Here is a 14,529-nt window from a genome sequence, read left to right as displayed (position 1 = left end):
AAATTGACTGTTCCTCGTGATTTTTCGTGAGGTGTAAAAAACTGTAATTTCTTTCTTACTTGGTTACTTTTTTTAAATGAGACCGCCTTGATGACGTTTGCAGCCTTCAAATGCAACCTTCGGAGGACACAGCCTCCGAATTGGGACACAACTCCAATGTTTAGAAAGATTACGTCAGATTGAGACAGTCATGTGATGTTAACCACAGTCTGGACTGACAACACCCTTTGAGGGTCCTCAGGTACGTCTGTTAGACAGTTCATGAAAATGTCCTGCCCTCTAACGGTCAAACACTGCAAAATAAGCAGGTACTTCCTCATCCCAGAAAATAACTGTACATATTGGATGTTAATATTTGTACCATTTGCAATGTTCATACCACTCACATTTCGTGGATCAACAACTTTAATATTGTTAATTTTTGGATAACAATCATATTTATAATGTGCCCAGATCATCAAGAAACCGTGAGCTATTTAAATTAGGATATTAAGAAAAGAAAAATGTCAAGGGCTGTTAAAAGAAATGCATACAAAGCTTGAACAAATGTGACGGCTGTCTGATAATAGCTACAGATGTAGGTCGATGGAGAGGTAGAGGAGCGAATTGGAGTCTGGGATTATTACATGGGATTAATGAGGATCTGCTGTTCCCTCAGGCACTTCTCCACCTCAATACAGATCAACTCCCCTGACTGTGCGAAGTTTCATCAGCGGCAACTCCCTGAAAAGATGACTCAACGATGTGCACATCACAAGAAAACACATATGACCCTGCACCACAAAACCAGTCCTAAACCGCACTGGTATATTTGTGGCAATAGCCAACAATACATTGTATGGGTCAAAATGATAGATTTTTCTTTTATGCCAAAAATCATTAGGATATTAAGTAAAGATCATGTTCCATGAAGATATTTTGTACATTTCCTACTGTAAATATATAAAAAATATATATTTCTGTGAGTGAATGCAGTAAAATCACAAAGTTCAAAGGACAACTTTAAAGGCGATTTTCTCATGTTTAGATTTCTTTGCACTCTCAGATTCCAGATTTTCAAATAGTTGTATCTTGGCCAAATATTCTAACAATCCTAACAAACCATACATCGATGAAAAGCTTATTTATTCAGCTTTCAGATGCATAAATCTCAATTTCAAAAAATGTGCCTTTGTGACTGGTTTTGTGGTCCAGGGTCACATATATCTTGGTTATTGTCTTCATAATGTGCGCAGTGATGGTTTGTATTGTTATTTTTTGTGGTTGTTTTTCAAACATATTATATACGTTTTGTTGACTAATACTATTCAGGGCTCAAAGCCACTCAACGCTAAGGATTTTTTTCTACTAGCCTGGCCGTGCACGCTACCACCCAATCATGTCCGTCGACTGTCCCGAGTGTGATTCACGCTGCTCCCGGGCCTTCGGGCAGTCCAATTTTGTCGAGCCCTGCAATGTATAATAGAACGTCTGGGAGTTGTGATTTTTGTATAATTATTATTATCATGAGTATATAATATACTGTCATATTTGAGTTAAATAACTGAGGTCCAATTTTTCTTTTTACCAAAAATGGGGTATAGGTCTACACTATCTACAAGTCTGGCTACAATTTAATATAGTAAATGTGCAATAAAAAGGGGAAGTTCAGAAAAAAAAACCCTCAAGCAGGAGCCATGGAGGAAGGCCATTAAGAAAGTAAAATATAAAGCAAAAAGGCTACCGGAGTCAATAATGTTTTCTTAATGACATTTAGGCCTACATCTGGCAAATTATGCCATCAATTCTTAGAAATTAAAGTGCGGTAGGTAAATTTAATTAAATAATAGAGACAGAAACAGACATGGAAAGAAGGCCAATGATTAAAAAATCAATCAATAAGTGGAATAAATCATCTTACTATTATGCCCAGACAGCATGTAAAAACACTCTGTAATACACTGTAGTGTATGAAAAACAAGATGGCAAAAAGGTAATATGTAAAACAAATTTTTTTTATTAAAAGACTGAAATGCAGATATATGCACAGTACTTTACTTTTTGAATATTCATGATCAGAATTGCAGTGCGGTTTAATCTAAATAATTTTATCTGGGAGGTTTTATTTTACTTGCCATTCAATACCATTAAATATGAATCATGAATCAATATGAATCTTACTCTGTAACTTTACCTGCAGTAAACCAGACATATAAATGACATATTTCCTGAAAAAAGCTTTAAAAATGTTATTAAAAAAAACCATTTTTATAAAACTATTTAATTTAGATTTAAAGTTTAACATCTGAAGGGCTTGCCACATAGGATACATTGGATCGACTTATTGTGGGAGAACTAAACAGGTCATCTTGAGTGGTATTTCTGGGTTAGTCTTCTCCTCCACAAATCATCTTCAGGCAGTCACTGTAGCTGCCAGACACATCAGACTGAAATGAAGGAGAGCAAAGTCACTCACGTGAACACTGAGACAATCAGGGCAGACTGTACATCAGATACAAACTATCAGTTTTCACCAATACATGCGTTTCATTTGCATTGTCAGATTTGAGGAACGGGCTGTGTCAAATCATCCACTTGTTCATGTGCTTGTGACAAAATATTATTAATGCATTTTAGCATCTCTTGAGAGCATGATTAAATAAACCTGAGGATCAGGAGGTCAGGTACTACTCAATTCAAAGAAAGATGGCAGATGACCTGAACCTGTGCTGAAGTATTTATATCAGCAGAGAATACGTACATTTATTTCCTTGTGGAGTGAACTCTTATAGAGCTTCTTGAATTCCGCTCTGATGTCCAGCATGTCAATCTCTCCACGGCTGACCATTACTCTGGTCAAAGTGATTTCATCTGTACCTGCTCCCTGCAGGTTCACAAATATAAAACGTAGTCCTATTTGTAATACAAACATCAGTGTCGTACAAACACAATGATACAATGTTTCTTGCAGTACCTTCATGCTTTTGTAGAGTTTTTCAGCAAAATATGCAGGGGTACTCATCACACACTTTACTATAAGAAAAGTGTGTATGTGATAAAAAATATATGTAGAGGTAAAAAAAATTATCAAATATTCTAATATACTTTTTGTGTATTTGCATTCATAATTGAAAATATACCAATGGCAACAAGCAGCTCCTCCAGGTTTCCAGACATTTCCTTCTCGATGCTCTTCTGCAAAGTCTTGCCACTGATGTTTTTATATTCCAATATTGCTGCAACCGGACATGTCAAGTTATATTTAAAACACACCTGCCATTTCAAGTGAAACACTTGTGTTTATATATTGATGATTATGTTGTTACTTTGTCTCAGGTGAGGGATGCTCCTTTTACAGAGGATCTCAATGAACTTGGACTCATCAGTTCCCAGTTTCTTTTCGCCCGCCTGATAGAGGGCCTTTGGAAGAAACAGAGAACATGTAGATACATCTCACATATAATCGTAGAAAACATCATCTTTAATGCTGCAGGGGAACAAGTTTTGGCTTGCTGTCCATCATGGTGGGTCTAATTATAAAAATAAGGACAACATAGTGAGAGTTTGAGGTACGTTGAATCAAGACTTTATGATATCAAAGCCTGTCTTGAGAAATGCTAATTCAAGATTCAGCACAAAATATACAATATTTTTATGCCATAGACTGATTTTTTACCCAATGAAATTCAAATAAAAAAGTATTTTGAACGAATTAAATCAGTACAGGATGATCTGTTTTTTTTAAATATTTCTGTACCTTTGCGTCCACTTTAGCCTGATCTGCATTCACATTGGTGCTCTCGTCCCTCGCACCCTTACAATGAGAGACAAATAAAATATCTTTAATTTCCGTATCATCTGCATTCATTAGAATAAACTGCGATGCATGTGTATTTAATCACCTCAGCCAGCAAAAGGATGGCTTTGCCGAAATGTCCTGAAACTTCACTCTTAAGGTTCTGTATCAGTGTTTTCTTTGTTTCTATGGGGCAACGGGAAGAGAAGCAATTATAACAACTTTTTGTAACTTACATATTTGGTACTACAATACAATATTCCTCATCTCACCCTCAGAATATGCTGCAGACAGCTCCTTGATTTGTTTATTTGTCCGTGAGGAAAGTATTTCTATCAGGATACTGTCGTCCGTTCCAGCCCCCTGGAGAACATCATGAATGTATTAGGAAAACAATGAAACATATGTACAAACATTGGTAAATAACATGCAAAATATGTTCACCTGATTACTGATAAAATGTAACAACAACAAAAAAATATTCAAAAAGAAAAACTAGGAAACAACTTACTTTCATTGCTTTGATTAGCCATTTAGCATCATTGACTGCAGGAGGTCTTGTGAGCGCAACAAGCACCCTTTCAAAGTTGCCCTGGGTGTCACTTTTCAAGTCATTTACAAGAATCTACGATCAAGACAAATTAGATCGATTTTCGTCATATAACATGGCACACACATACAATTGAGTATGAGCAAGTAGACAGATTTTACCCTCTTTGTGGTTTCTTGGTATGCCTTTGAAATAGCCTGCTTTTGACTGCTGCTCCTGTGGGTCAGTATCTCAATCAACGTCTTCTCAGTTGTGCCTGGTAAGTTTTGGTGATATAACTCATTCATTCTCAAAACACAATATAGCAACGACAAGACTACAACGCCCTAAATAAATACTCATGTACACATAATAAAATTTAAACATATTGCATACAGTATATAATGCACTTCAGGTATGTATAGCCTACCTATGCCTTCAATTGCTTTGCGGAGAGCTGCAACATCTTCACTGACGTTAAAGCTAGCTATGGCCTTAATGGTACCCCTTGCCCCTGGCTAAAAGAGTAATCAATTAATCAATCAATCATATATATATATATATATATATATATATATATATATATATATATATATAGATCTATAACACAAATTGCTGAAGCAAAAATATTTGTTTGTTTTACCGCTGCTGTATTTGAAGAGGGCATAGAATTCGCAACACTTTGCAATTCTTCCTGTAAAATAATCAATAAAATTCAAATTCATACTTAAACATCACCTTCAGGGATAAGTGAATCTAGCTTTAAGATTTTACTTACCCACAAGTCTGCCATTTTTTTTTTTTTTGATGGATTCTAATGTGATAAACAATTCGTACAGTTCAGAATCATGACATGACATTATTTTCACTTTCTTTTTGAATAGTCTACAGGTAAACGACTTCCCTTCATAAATAGATCGTACAGACTTTACAGAAAAATACGTTTTGATATAAACTCGTAATCTGTATCATTATCATGATTTCTGAGTAAAAAAATCTGACTATCACTCAACGCACTTCATCTCGATCAGCTAGACATCGATTGTAGGCTACATCGAAAGCTTAAATTATGTTGATCAGAATCTAATTAAGATTTAGCTGTGTAAGTTACCTGCATTTTTTGTCTACTTTTTATTCAATTTGCACTTACCTTTGAGAAATCTACACTCAACGTGGCCCTCAATCTGGTTTAACTTCTCACCTGCTTCCTCAAGGCGTGAGTGACATGAATGATGTCATCGTCACAAAAGAAAGACTTGCATTCTTACTGAGCCTCTCCCTTTCGTTAATATCCAACGAGCTGCTAATTTACCATTTCGTTCAAAAGAAAAATTGCAACAAAGGTACCTTTGTTGCACGGTGCAACTTGCACCAAAGGTTTACCAACACGTTTGTTGGTTACGTTTACCTTTGTTGCACCAAACCTTTGTTTACCAAAGGTATGTTTAAATATGAATCTTAAATTAATACGAATATCCCTCTGTAGCTTCTTAGCTGCAATACACTGTAGCGTAGGCCTACATATGAATGATATACAGTATTTCCCCAGACAGCTGGGAAATTTTTCATGAAACCATTTTATAAAGCATTGTTATAAAGCACAGAGTGTGTGTGCATCTTCTGGGTACTGGAGGTTAGTTGTCACGAGTTATTTAGTAACTGTTTTGAGTCAAAAGCCCACTTATAGGCTAGATACATTTTTATGAGCCATTATTAAAATATTCTGGCCATGGGTTGTATATCCAAATCATAAGTTATGCTAATTAAACTAACACTTATAATTAGTGCTACCAACAGTTTTTGCCCTTCGTAATACAAACTAATAAATTACATATGGCCCTCTGTCTGGTTTAAGACATGATCCCTTCCTTCGTGAATAACATGCTGCTATGAATTTTAAACATAATTCAAAAGAAAACTTGCATAAAGACTTACATCATTCTGTGTGTTCGGTTTATTGATTTATTTTATTGCTAAAAAGGCACAAGTACAGGCATCATGTTGATTATTTCACCATAAATGATAGCACCAAAAACTGACACCTCCAAAACTTTCCTTTGTCTGATAGGCACTCACTTAGCAATGGAGAGAGAGAGAGAGAGAGAGAGAGAGAGAGAGAGAGAGAGAGAGAGAGAGAGAGAGAGAGAGAGAGAGAGAGAGAGAGAGAGAGAGAGAGAGAGAGAGAGAGAGAGAGAGAGAGAGAGAGAGAGAGAGAGAGAGAGAGAGAGAGAGAGAGAGAGAGAGAGAGAGAGAGAGAGAGAGAGAGAGAGAGAGAGAGAGAGAGAGAGAGAGAGAGAGAGAGAGAGAGAGAGAGAGAGAGAGAGAGAGAGAGAGAGAGAGAGAGAGAGAGAGAGAGAGAGAGAGAGAGAGAGAGAGAGAGAGAATGACTTAAGTATGAAATAATAATCATAGTTTTCCATGCTTTTCCACTCCCAGTGCTTTAAAGATTCTGGATATTCTTGATCAAATTAGCACCATGTGATGTTGGATGACTTGATACAATTTTTTTTTTAACATACTATACAGTGAATAAAAGTAAATACATGTGCCTTACATGATGTGACTTTAATACAAAACTAACTATTCCAAGATAACATGAGGTGAATAATCTAAAAACAAAACAAAGATATTTGGTAGTGTTTGGTTATATCAGTACAGACAGCAGTCATATGAAACAAAAATACATTTTGTTGTCCAGTGTTTGAAAATATAAGATGCTACAGCAAATTGAGTCATTAGACTTGACAGCAAATCAATAGTGGTTATCAAATCTATGATCTATATAATCATACAGCTAATCAAAACATTTGGTTTCTTGTCTGTAAGTACCAAAGGTTTACACAAACTCAAAAATGCGTCACTTTGGGCAGTCTATTCAGATTTGGAATTAAATAAATCGCACTTGACAAATATCAACATGGCACACCGGTGATCATCAGGCCAAAAGTAAATTACACAATGGGGCAGAGCATCAAAACCAGATCAAAATACAGGGATGACCATGTCATCCGATAATTGCACTTAATAAACGTATTTACATCCCTCGCTCGGTCCAAAGCATTGGCACTCATCCTTCCTTTAATACTTTCATGTGTTTTTACATTTGATAAAATAGCAGATGCAGCAATAGAAACTCTCCATTCATTTAAACAAAGTGGCTGAGCTACCACCGAGCCATTGTATGATCCTCATACACAGCGATGATTTGAAACTGAGATTGGAAACATAAGATCTAAAGACACCATTATGCGTTGTTCATTTATGTTTGAGGTAGCTCAGTTGTGAAATGATTTACACTGCATAGCTGGCAAGCATACTTTCCCTTTTGTCCTCATGATCATACAAAAATACATTAACATCATATGTCATTATTACAAATATTCATAGAAAATGTTTTTTTTTTCCTCAAATATTCAAGAAGTTCAGACTTCAGTGCCGTCATTCAGGTTGTTGTGGAGTTTGACCTCTAGATTGACCTGTTTGACCTTGACCCCATTGACCTTGTAGTTCTCAGTGTTCTTGTTTAGGACGTTGACGTTTCTTACAGAGCAGTGCTTGCTGTTGAGGTTTTTCTCCAGACGTTCTATGCAGACCTCCACCTTCGTGTTCAGAGGATAATCCTCCACCACCTTCTCAGGCCTCTTTTTTACAACCCTGCGGCACTTCCTGACCATGAGACAGAAAGCTAGAAGGACCAAGAAAAGTAGGACGAAGGCTGCCACTCCACCCCCAATGGATCCTCCCATTTGGGGATTGAAGGTGCCCGATGGTTCCACTTCAAGCTTCAAGGTCTTCATGTTGGTGCCATTCTTCACCTGGTCACCTTCATTGTCGTAGATCAGGGATTCATCCAGCATTAGGCGACCTGAACGGTCCACCAGATCTCGCCGGCTTCGCTTGAGCTCATAGGTCACCGAGCGTTGGATTCTGGGAGCAGAAATGGACTCGGGTCCAATAACGTAGATGACCTGGAGGTACCATTGGTGCCCGGCCTCAACCTGAAGAAGAGTAAATGCAACAAATAGTATTTTTTATAAACGCAAAAAACAACAAAAAACCTTATCCTTTAATCAAGTTCCCCATAGTCATGGCAGACTGTTAGTCTGGCAACTTTCCCTAAACAAACAGATTAAGGCATTTCCCTGAAGGGTACAATTGAATAGCTTTGGCTCTGACATTTGCCAAGATTTCTAGTATGTGTCGAAGAGAAGGTCTGTTTAACAGCTTGACTTTTCGGGAGAATCTTACAGCCACTGACCTTATAAAGGGCATCAACCTTCATTGTGAAGCCGTCTACACCTGGCATCGCAGACAAGGACTGGAGGTCAGGAAAGTCAGATGCAAAGTTGGCCTCAAAGGGAACATCGTGGAAGTAGCGGTCGCAAACATCAGGCTGCTTCCGGTCCTATGCGATACATTTTTTACAATTATTACATGGCTCTCTAGGATACTTTATTCTGATTGATCAATCATGGCATCCTATTATCTATTATTTCTGAATATTCACTGTCACCTATGGCAACGCTATATATCATCCCACTTAACCGGAACTGGTGCCATCTTGTGTCACAGTTATTGTCTGAACTGAAAATTACCTCAGAGGATATTGTAATAATAATATTATTGTAATATTGTTGCCACGCTTGTCTTGGCCAATTGTCTTTCTTAGTGGAAGCTTTAAAGGGTCAGCTTTGAGTGCCTTTCTTGAGCAGCAAATGAGGATGAAATGTATGCATAGCATTTAAGCATAGTATGATTTCGGAAGGATCATGTGACACTAAAGACTGAAGAAATGGCTGCTGAAAATTAAGCTTTGCATCACATGAGTAAATTACATTTTAAAATGTATTTAAATAGAAAATAGTTATTTTAAATTGTAATAATATTCCACAATATTACAGATATTTCAGTATTTAAAATAAATGCAGCCATGGGTAGCATAAGAGACTTCTTTCAAAAAAATCGTTCCCACTGTAATAAATAATATAGAGTGTAATATATAATATACATTTATTTCAATCTTTTAAAATGTTATATATATGCTTGGCGTCTGGGTTCTGATCACAGGGCTTATTGAAAATGGATAACTGTATTTTATTATTTTAGTTAATAATTGATCGTTGCCATCATTTCTCCACCTTTCACTTATTTTCCCCTGTAAAATCGTATTACAGCTGTCGTCTCAATATTAATTCCATGGTTTACAAAAATAGGTTGAGCTTCAAAATATCAATTGAACATTTCCATCGACAAAAGTATTTCAGTTAAAACTTAACCACACCAAGTGAATCTTGTTAGACCGGTTAAACTGGTCTGGGCTTGTTACAATAGACATACCAGAAGCAGGAACCTGTGTTTGAGGTGCTTGTTCGGTTGAATGCAGCCATACTGAGGGCCTTCGTTATACAGGGTGCCTGTGGGGTCGAAGAAGGGCACATAGCCATCCCGCCCGGTACACAAATACACTTTCTCCAGCTGCAGCTTATAGGCTGAATTCAGGTTCTGGTCAGGATTCCACAGTACTCTACCATAAAGCGTTTGACCTGCGTAATATCAAACAATGAATAAAGGAACGCATATTGGTGGCAATAATCCTCTGTTTCATTGATTTGCTAATTTTACCCATCGAAAAGGCTCCTCTATAGTCCATCTCAGCCACGGACATGTCTGCGAGAGCAGGATCCATTAGAAAGACTTTCTCGTTATTACAAAGCTGGAACTCAGTATTCAGCGAGTAGACCACAGGGACAGGGCGGTTGGTCTGCTGGAATGCGATGGGTAGCAGGAACCTATCGATTGAAAGAGAGTGTTTTAGCCATTGCACGTTGATGAATACTCTTGTTGACTCACACAAACAGTCTGCGTCTGATGAAACCAGCAAAAGTGGATGACAACTGCAATATCTTTCAACCCTGCTGGCTCAGCTCAGAAAAAAAAACATCTTCAACACAAAAAAAGCCATTTAAGAGCCCTCAAGGAGTTATCAATGGAAAAGCTCCATGGTAACATACTTCTCTTGAGCATGGGCCGTGCAGGAAAGAGGCTTATCCCCAGAGTCAACCCAGGCCTGTGTTGGCTGTACTGTGCAGGGGATGAGGAAGACTGTGTACTCTCCGGAGTAGTCTTTCCTAGAGCACAACAGCAAGCACACGGTCAGTGGCATTAAGGTAGGTACACTTTGTTGATGCGACAGCATAAGACTTCACGCCGCTCACCTGCTGTACGAGCTTGTGGCTCTCCAGAGCTGGTAGGGTGAATCAAAGGACTGTGCGCTCCACACCAGCTGCAGGTCAAATTCAATGCCTCCCAAGTGATCTGGAGCCATCAGATGAGACTTCTGTCCAGGGAGGGTATGATGTTCAGGGACAAATTGACCTAGAGGGACATCAATTTTAACACTCACTCAAAATTCGGTCAAACGCATACCTCTAGAAAAACAATGTCCAACAATGTAGTGGAGTGGAATGGAAAAACGCAGTCTGTGCGAACAAATAGCTAAAAACAGAGACTACAGACCTCTGAACTTGGCATGGGTTTTGAACTCAATCACCAGTCGTCCGTCATCCCTAATGAATATCCGAATGATCTGTAATCTAGCTGACAGCACGCTGTCTGTCTGAATTCCTAGAGTAAAGAGAAATTCATAAGCAATCAGTCAGCATCAGCTGCAACATTAACACAGTTAGATCATGATGACCTAACAGATCAGGTGATCAGGTGATACAACACAGATTGTGCCTGAGTTTGTCCAATGGTCATGGACATGGTGAGTTTGTTTGGGTCTGTTGATGAAACTACATGTACCTGTTCTCCATAAGACTGTGTCGTAGAAGAAGGAGAACTCCATCTCTGTGTGGTGCTCCAGGGAGGCCCATCCACGAGGAGCCGTCACATAGATGTAGGACACATAGAGGGGCACCTGAACTGTCAGGAACGACTGAGCCGAATCTCTGACCTGCAAAAATTTGAATTGCTGTATGGACTAAATCTGCCATATCAGATTTCAGCTAGGCAGGAATATTTGTACATAATTTGTGATGGGATGCAAATAATGTGTTCAAACGAACCTGAAAGTCAGCAGTTACTGATCCCCCACATACATCGATAAGCTCTGTCATGTCATAATATGCATCAAATGTCCATATGCAGCTTTTCAGATTGAGATGCTTGTATAGCTGGATGGTTCTGGGTTCTCGAACACCGGGGTTGAACTGGTATGGACGGTCATATCCAGGGCCCAGGGATATGCTGTCATATGACACGTCATCCAAGAAGCCGGTTTCTGGAGGACAATTTACAAAGTGTTTTCAGAGTGGAAAAAAAGGTGTTTGCATTCTAAATATATATAATTCTTATATTTTACATTTAACTCCATATTAAAGCATTCTTCTGTAAAAGATAATTCAAATAATTCGGCATAATAGGAGAATGCAATTTTGGCAACTAATTCATGTACTGTAGAATATTAACCTTATTTTTCAACAGAGAAGTAAGCTATTATAATATGAATACAAATACCAGTTAAAATAACTGGGAGCAGCAGATACTGGAAGCCTTGCACGTTTAAGTTAAAGATGGCTGTGTCCGTTCTTATATTAAAACAGGTGGATAAGATTAGTTTTTATCTGCTTTGATCTGATCTGGTCTACTGTAGTATGCAGCTACTCTCACCAGAAATGCCATGTAGGTCTTTAATTGTGACTAGGTTGGAGCAGACGTGCTGCTGACGGTAAATAGACTCGGAGAGCAGGAAGTGTAGGTTATGCAGAGGCATGGTGGACACCAATGGAAGCATTCCATCCTGATGAGGGATCTGCACTGAGATATGGATCCTGTTCAGAGAGAGAGAGAAAAAAGAAATACTCACTTTATAAAATGCTATTTTCTTCTTTGAAGTACTGAACATAGGTTGGAAAATATATTGGTTTGGATTTGCAGTTGTCTGACAGGTTTATGTTTTCAAACGTATAAATTCATTTTGATCTTGTTTTGCCCAGAAGCAAAAATGATGTAGTGCTCTACATCTGTTTTTAATTCCTGTCTCTCAAAAAAATCAACTGGAATCTGTCTGTTCCGCCTGTAACATCATTTCCTTACACAACGTCTCTTCTGACCTGTTTGGATGCTCTTTCTGTTTGACATCCAGGTATTTTAGAGTGGCTATAAAGGACTGGGCCTGGAAGCCTCGAGCGGTTCCCGTGGTGACGGGGGTGTGGCATATCGATCCCTCGGTGCCAATAGTGACAATGTTGCTCCTCAGTGGAGTTCCCAGATGCCCGGCTTTATCTCTGGCCTGAGCTACACAACGCACATGGAAGCGTCTGCTGAAATAGATACTGTCCAGGACCTGTGTAGCAAAATTATTTATTTAACTACAGGAACTTAGTTGCAAAAAGTGAAAATGCTTCCTGATCATATTACATATGAACATGCATTTTAAATATGACTACTGATTGCAGTAATTAGAAGTTTTAGGTAGATTAAAAACAATTGTAATATTCTATCTATGATAAACAATTATAAAGAAAAATAGACTAACCATGTGATTGACTGTGGTGTAAGGTGTGTTATCCGTCACAGTCTCAAAGGGTGACCGTGCTCCGCTGGTGTCTGTAGGAGTTGCGACCTCCCAGCTGAAGTGGACAGAGGTCTGGTTGATGCCTGCCTCCTCACAGCGCTCTCTCATGACTGAGTATTTGGGATAATGGGGGTCGCAGGGAGTCACACAGACCAGCGGATATCCTGGAGATGGAGACTTCTTACTGCCCTCTTTAGTGACCTCCTGGACATAGTCATAGTCTGACAGAGACACCACCTGTGAGGAGAACCAAAAGTCATGAACGGACTTTAATAGCATGACTAAAAAAAAAAAGACTTTTGAGATTTCACAGCTATAATATTAGATGTATGGATCAAGACACATATAAATAAATTAGTACAATTGAATATAATAAAAAAATTTATGTTCAATGATATTAAAATACTGATTTCTAAAGTGACTTTTGTGACATCTATGCAGTGATTTACTTATCTGTCACAATATTGTAGGCAAATGTCTTAAATTTCCAGACTTTGTGAGGGGGGGGGGGGGGATTACTTACACTACCATTCAAACGTTTAGGTTTAATAATTATTTTTTTAATTACAACTTTTATTGATTTTAAGGATCCATTAAATTAACCAGAAGTGACAAAAAATTTATTTATGTTACAACATGTTTCTATCTCAAATAAATGCTTTTCTTTTTAAATTCTTATATAAATTAATTAAACTTTTTTTTTTTTTTTTACAATTTCCACAAAAATATTAAGCAGCACAACCGTTTTCAACAATGATAACAGTATGAAATGTTTCTTGAGCAGCAAATCAGCATATTAGAATGATTTCTGAAGGATCATGTGACACTGAAGACTGGAGTAATGATGCTGAAAATTCAGCTTTGCATCACAGGAATAAATTAAAATTTAAAATATATTTAATTGGGGTAAAAAAATACATTTAACAATACTACTGTTTTGATTTTGATAAAATAAATGCAGCCCTGGTGAGCATAAGAGACTTAAAAAAAATAACAACCTTTGAACGGTAGTGTGCAATTCATTTGATTAATTAATATGATGCAGTTCAATTAAACATTTTAATCGAACTGACAAGCATTCAGATTTTAATATACTAAATATCAGTCCCACAAGCATCTACTGTACATCTCTTACAATGGGTGGGGCTGGAAGGATGAGACTTCCTGCAGCTTCCTGATCTAGGATTGTGACTGTTGCCATGGTAATCTCTCCAAGCACAGCTTCAACAGGGTCGTCTGGACCAAGGACCAAAGAGAAAGACTCATGCCACTCTCTGTCCTCATTGGACAGAATCTCTACCTTAAACAGGATGTGGTCCACACCTGAGGACACAACATAATTTTGATCATCGATTAGAATGAAGGTATAAATGTAGTAAAAAATAAATAAACAAATATATGACTTACCAGGGCTGAACTTAAGGACTCGACTCTTAGGGTTATAGTCTACACCTGATTGGGCCGATCCATCCCTTGTGCTGCATCGGATCTTGGAGGTGCGGTCAAGGTCTCCTTTACGAATTACCTTGATATTCAAAACCTCGATTCCATCTGGACCAGGGGGCTCACGAACTTGGTATGAGGCTTGTTCAAACTCAATCGTAGGTGCTGAAAAGCATGATGTGCACATTTATGCATTTGTCAAAC

General features: G+C 38.0%; 2 protein-coding genes across 5 annotated transcripts in view; both read right to left on the bottom strand.

Annotated features, from left to right (window-relative positions):
- Nucleotides 1-1,973: 1,973 nt before the first annotated feature.
- On the bottom strand, nt 1,974-5,933 carry anxa3a (annexin A3a). Of its 3 annotated transcripts, none has more exons than XM_079606651.1 (14): nt 5,455-5,933; nt 5,083-5,118; nt 4,948-4,998; nt 4,735-4,822; nt 4,487-4,581; nt 4,287-4,400; nt 4,048-4,138; nt 3,882-3,961; nt 3,737-3,793; nt 3,306-3,399; nt 3,120-3,215; nt 2,954-3,012; nt 2,741-2,863; nt 1,974-2,426 (listed from the first exon to the last, which is right to left on the bottom strand). In XM_079606651.1, the coding sequence occupies exons 2-14, from the start codon at nt 5,095-5,097 to the stop codon at nt 2,367-2,369; spliced, it is 1,023 nt and encodes a 340-aa protein (XP_079462777.1). In that variant the 5' UTR covers nt 5,098-5,118; nt 5,455-5,933; the 3' UTR covers nt 1,974-2,366. The 3 variants fall into 3 exon arrangements, with proteins under 3 accessions (XP_079462777.1, XP_079462778.1, XP_079462776.1); XM_079606652.1 differs by having other exon boundaries at nt 5,506-5,871; XM_079606650.1 differs by lacking the exon at nt 5,455-5,933 and adding an exon at nt 5,416-5,426.
- A 682-nt stretch (nt 5,934-6,615) lies between these two features.
- The window catches only part of fras1 (Fraser extracellular matrix complex subunit 1), a 120,384-nt gene continuing 112,470 nt past the window's right edge, over nt 6,616-14,529 (bottom strand). For both annotated transcript variants that reach the window (XM_079607018.1, XM_079607019.1), the window contains 14 exons: nt 14,290-14,490; nt 14,018-14,205; nt 12,844-13,119; nt 12,419-12,651; nt 11,976-12,136; nt 11,372-11,586; nt 11,109-11,259; nt 10,821-10,928; nt 10,520-10,679; nt 10,316-10,432; nt 9,927-10,093; nt 9,642-9,847; nt 8,563-8,709; nt 6,616-8,302 (listed from right to left, as the gene is read on the bottom strand). In XM_079607018.1, coding sequence (XP_079463144.1) covers nt 7,727-8,302; nt 8,563-8,709; nt 9,642-9,847; nt 9,927-10,093; nt 10,316-10,432; nt 10,520-10,679; nt 10,821-10,928; nt 11,109-11,259; nt 11,372-11,586; nt 11,976-12,136; nt 12,419-12,651; nt 12,844-13,119; nt 14,018-14,205; nt 14,290-14,490 — 2,906 coding nt within the window. In that variant the 3' untranslated portion in view covers nt 6,616-7,726. The remainder of the gene's footprint in view (nt 8,303-8,562; nt 8,710-9,641; nt 9,848-9,926; nt 10,094-10,315; nt 10,433-10,519; nt 10,680-10,820; nt 10,929-11,108; nt 11,260-11,371; nt 11,587-11,975; nt 12,137-12,418; nt 12,652-12,843; nt 13,120-14,017; nt 14,206-14,289; nt 14,491-14,529) is intronic.

The sequence above is a fragment of the Phoxinus phoxinus genome (genome assembly GCF_949152265.1).
Source record: "Phoxinus phoxinus genome assembly, chromosome: 3".
NCBI lineage: Eukaryota > Metazoa > Chordata > Actinopteri > Cypriniformes > Leuciscidae > Phoxinus > Phoxinus phoxinus.
Note: the sequence above shows the minus strand (reverse complement) of the source record. Positions and strands in the feature narration are given on the sequence as shown.

Excerpts from the sequence above, each read along its gene's own strand:
- anxa3a (XM_079606650.1), bottom strand. Across the intron at positions 4,823-4,947 it reads CCTCTTCAAATACAGCAGCG|CCAGGGGCAAGGGGTACCAT; the intron begins GTAAAACAAACA and ends TTACTCTTTTAG. Across the intron at positions 3,962-4,047 it reads GTCTGCAGCATATTCTGAGG|AAACAAAGAAAACACTGATA; the intron begins GTGAGATGAGGA and ends GTTGCCCCATAG.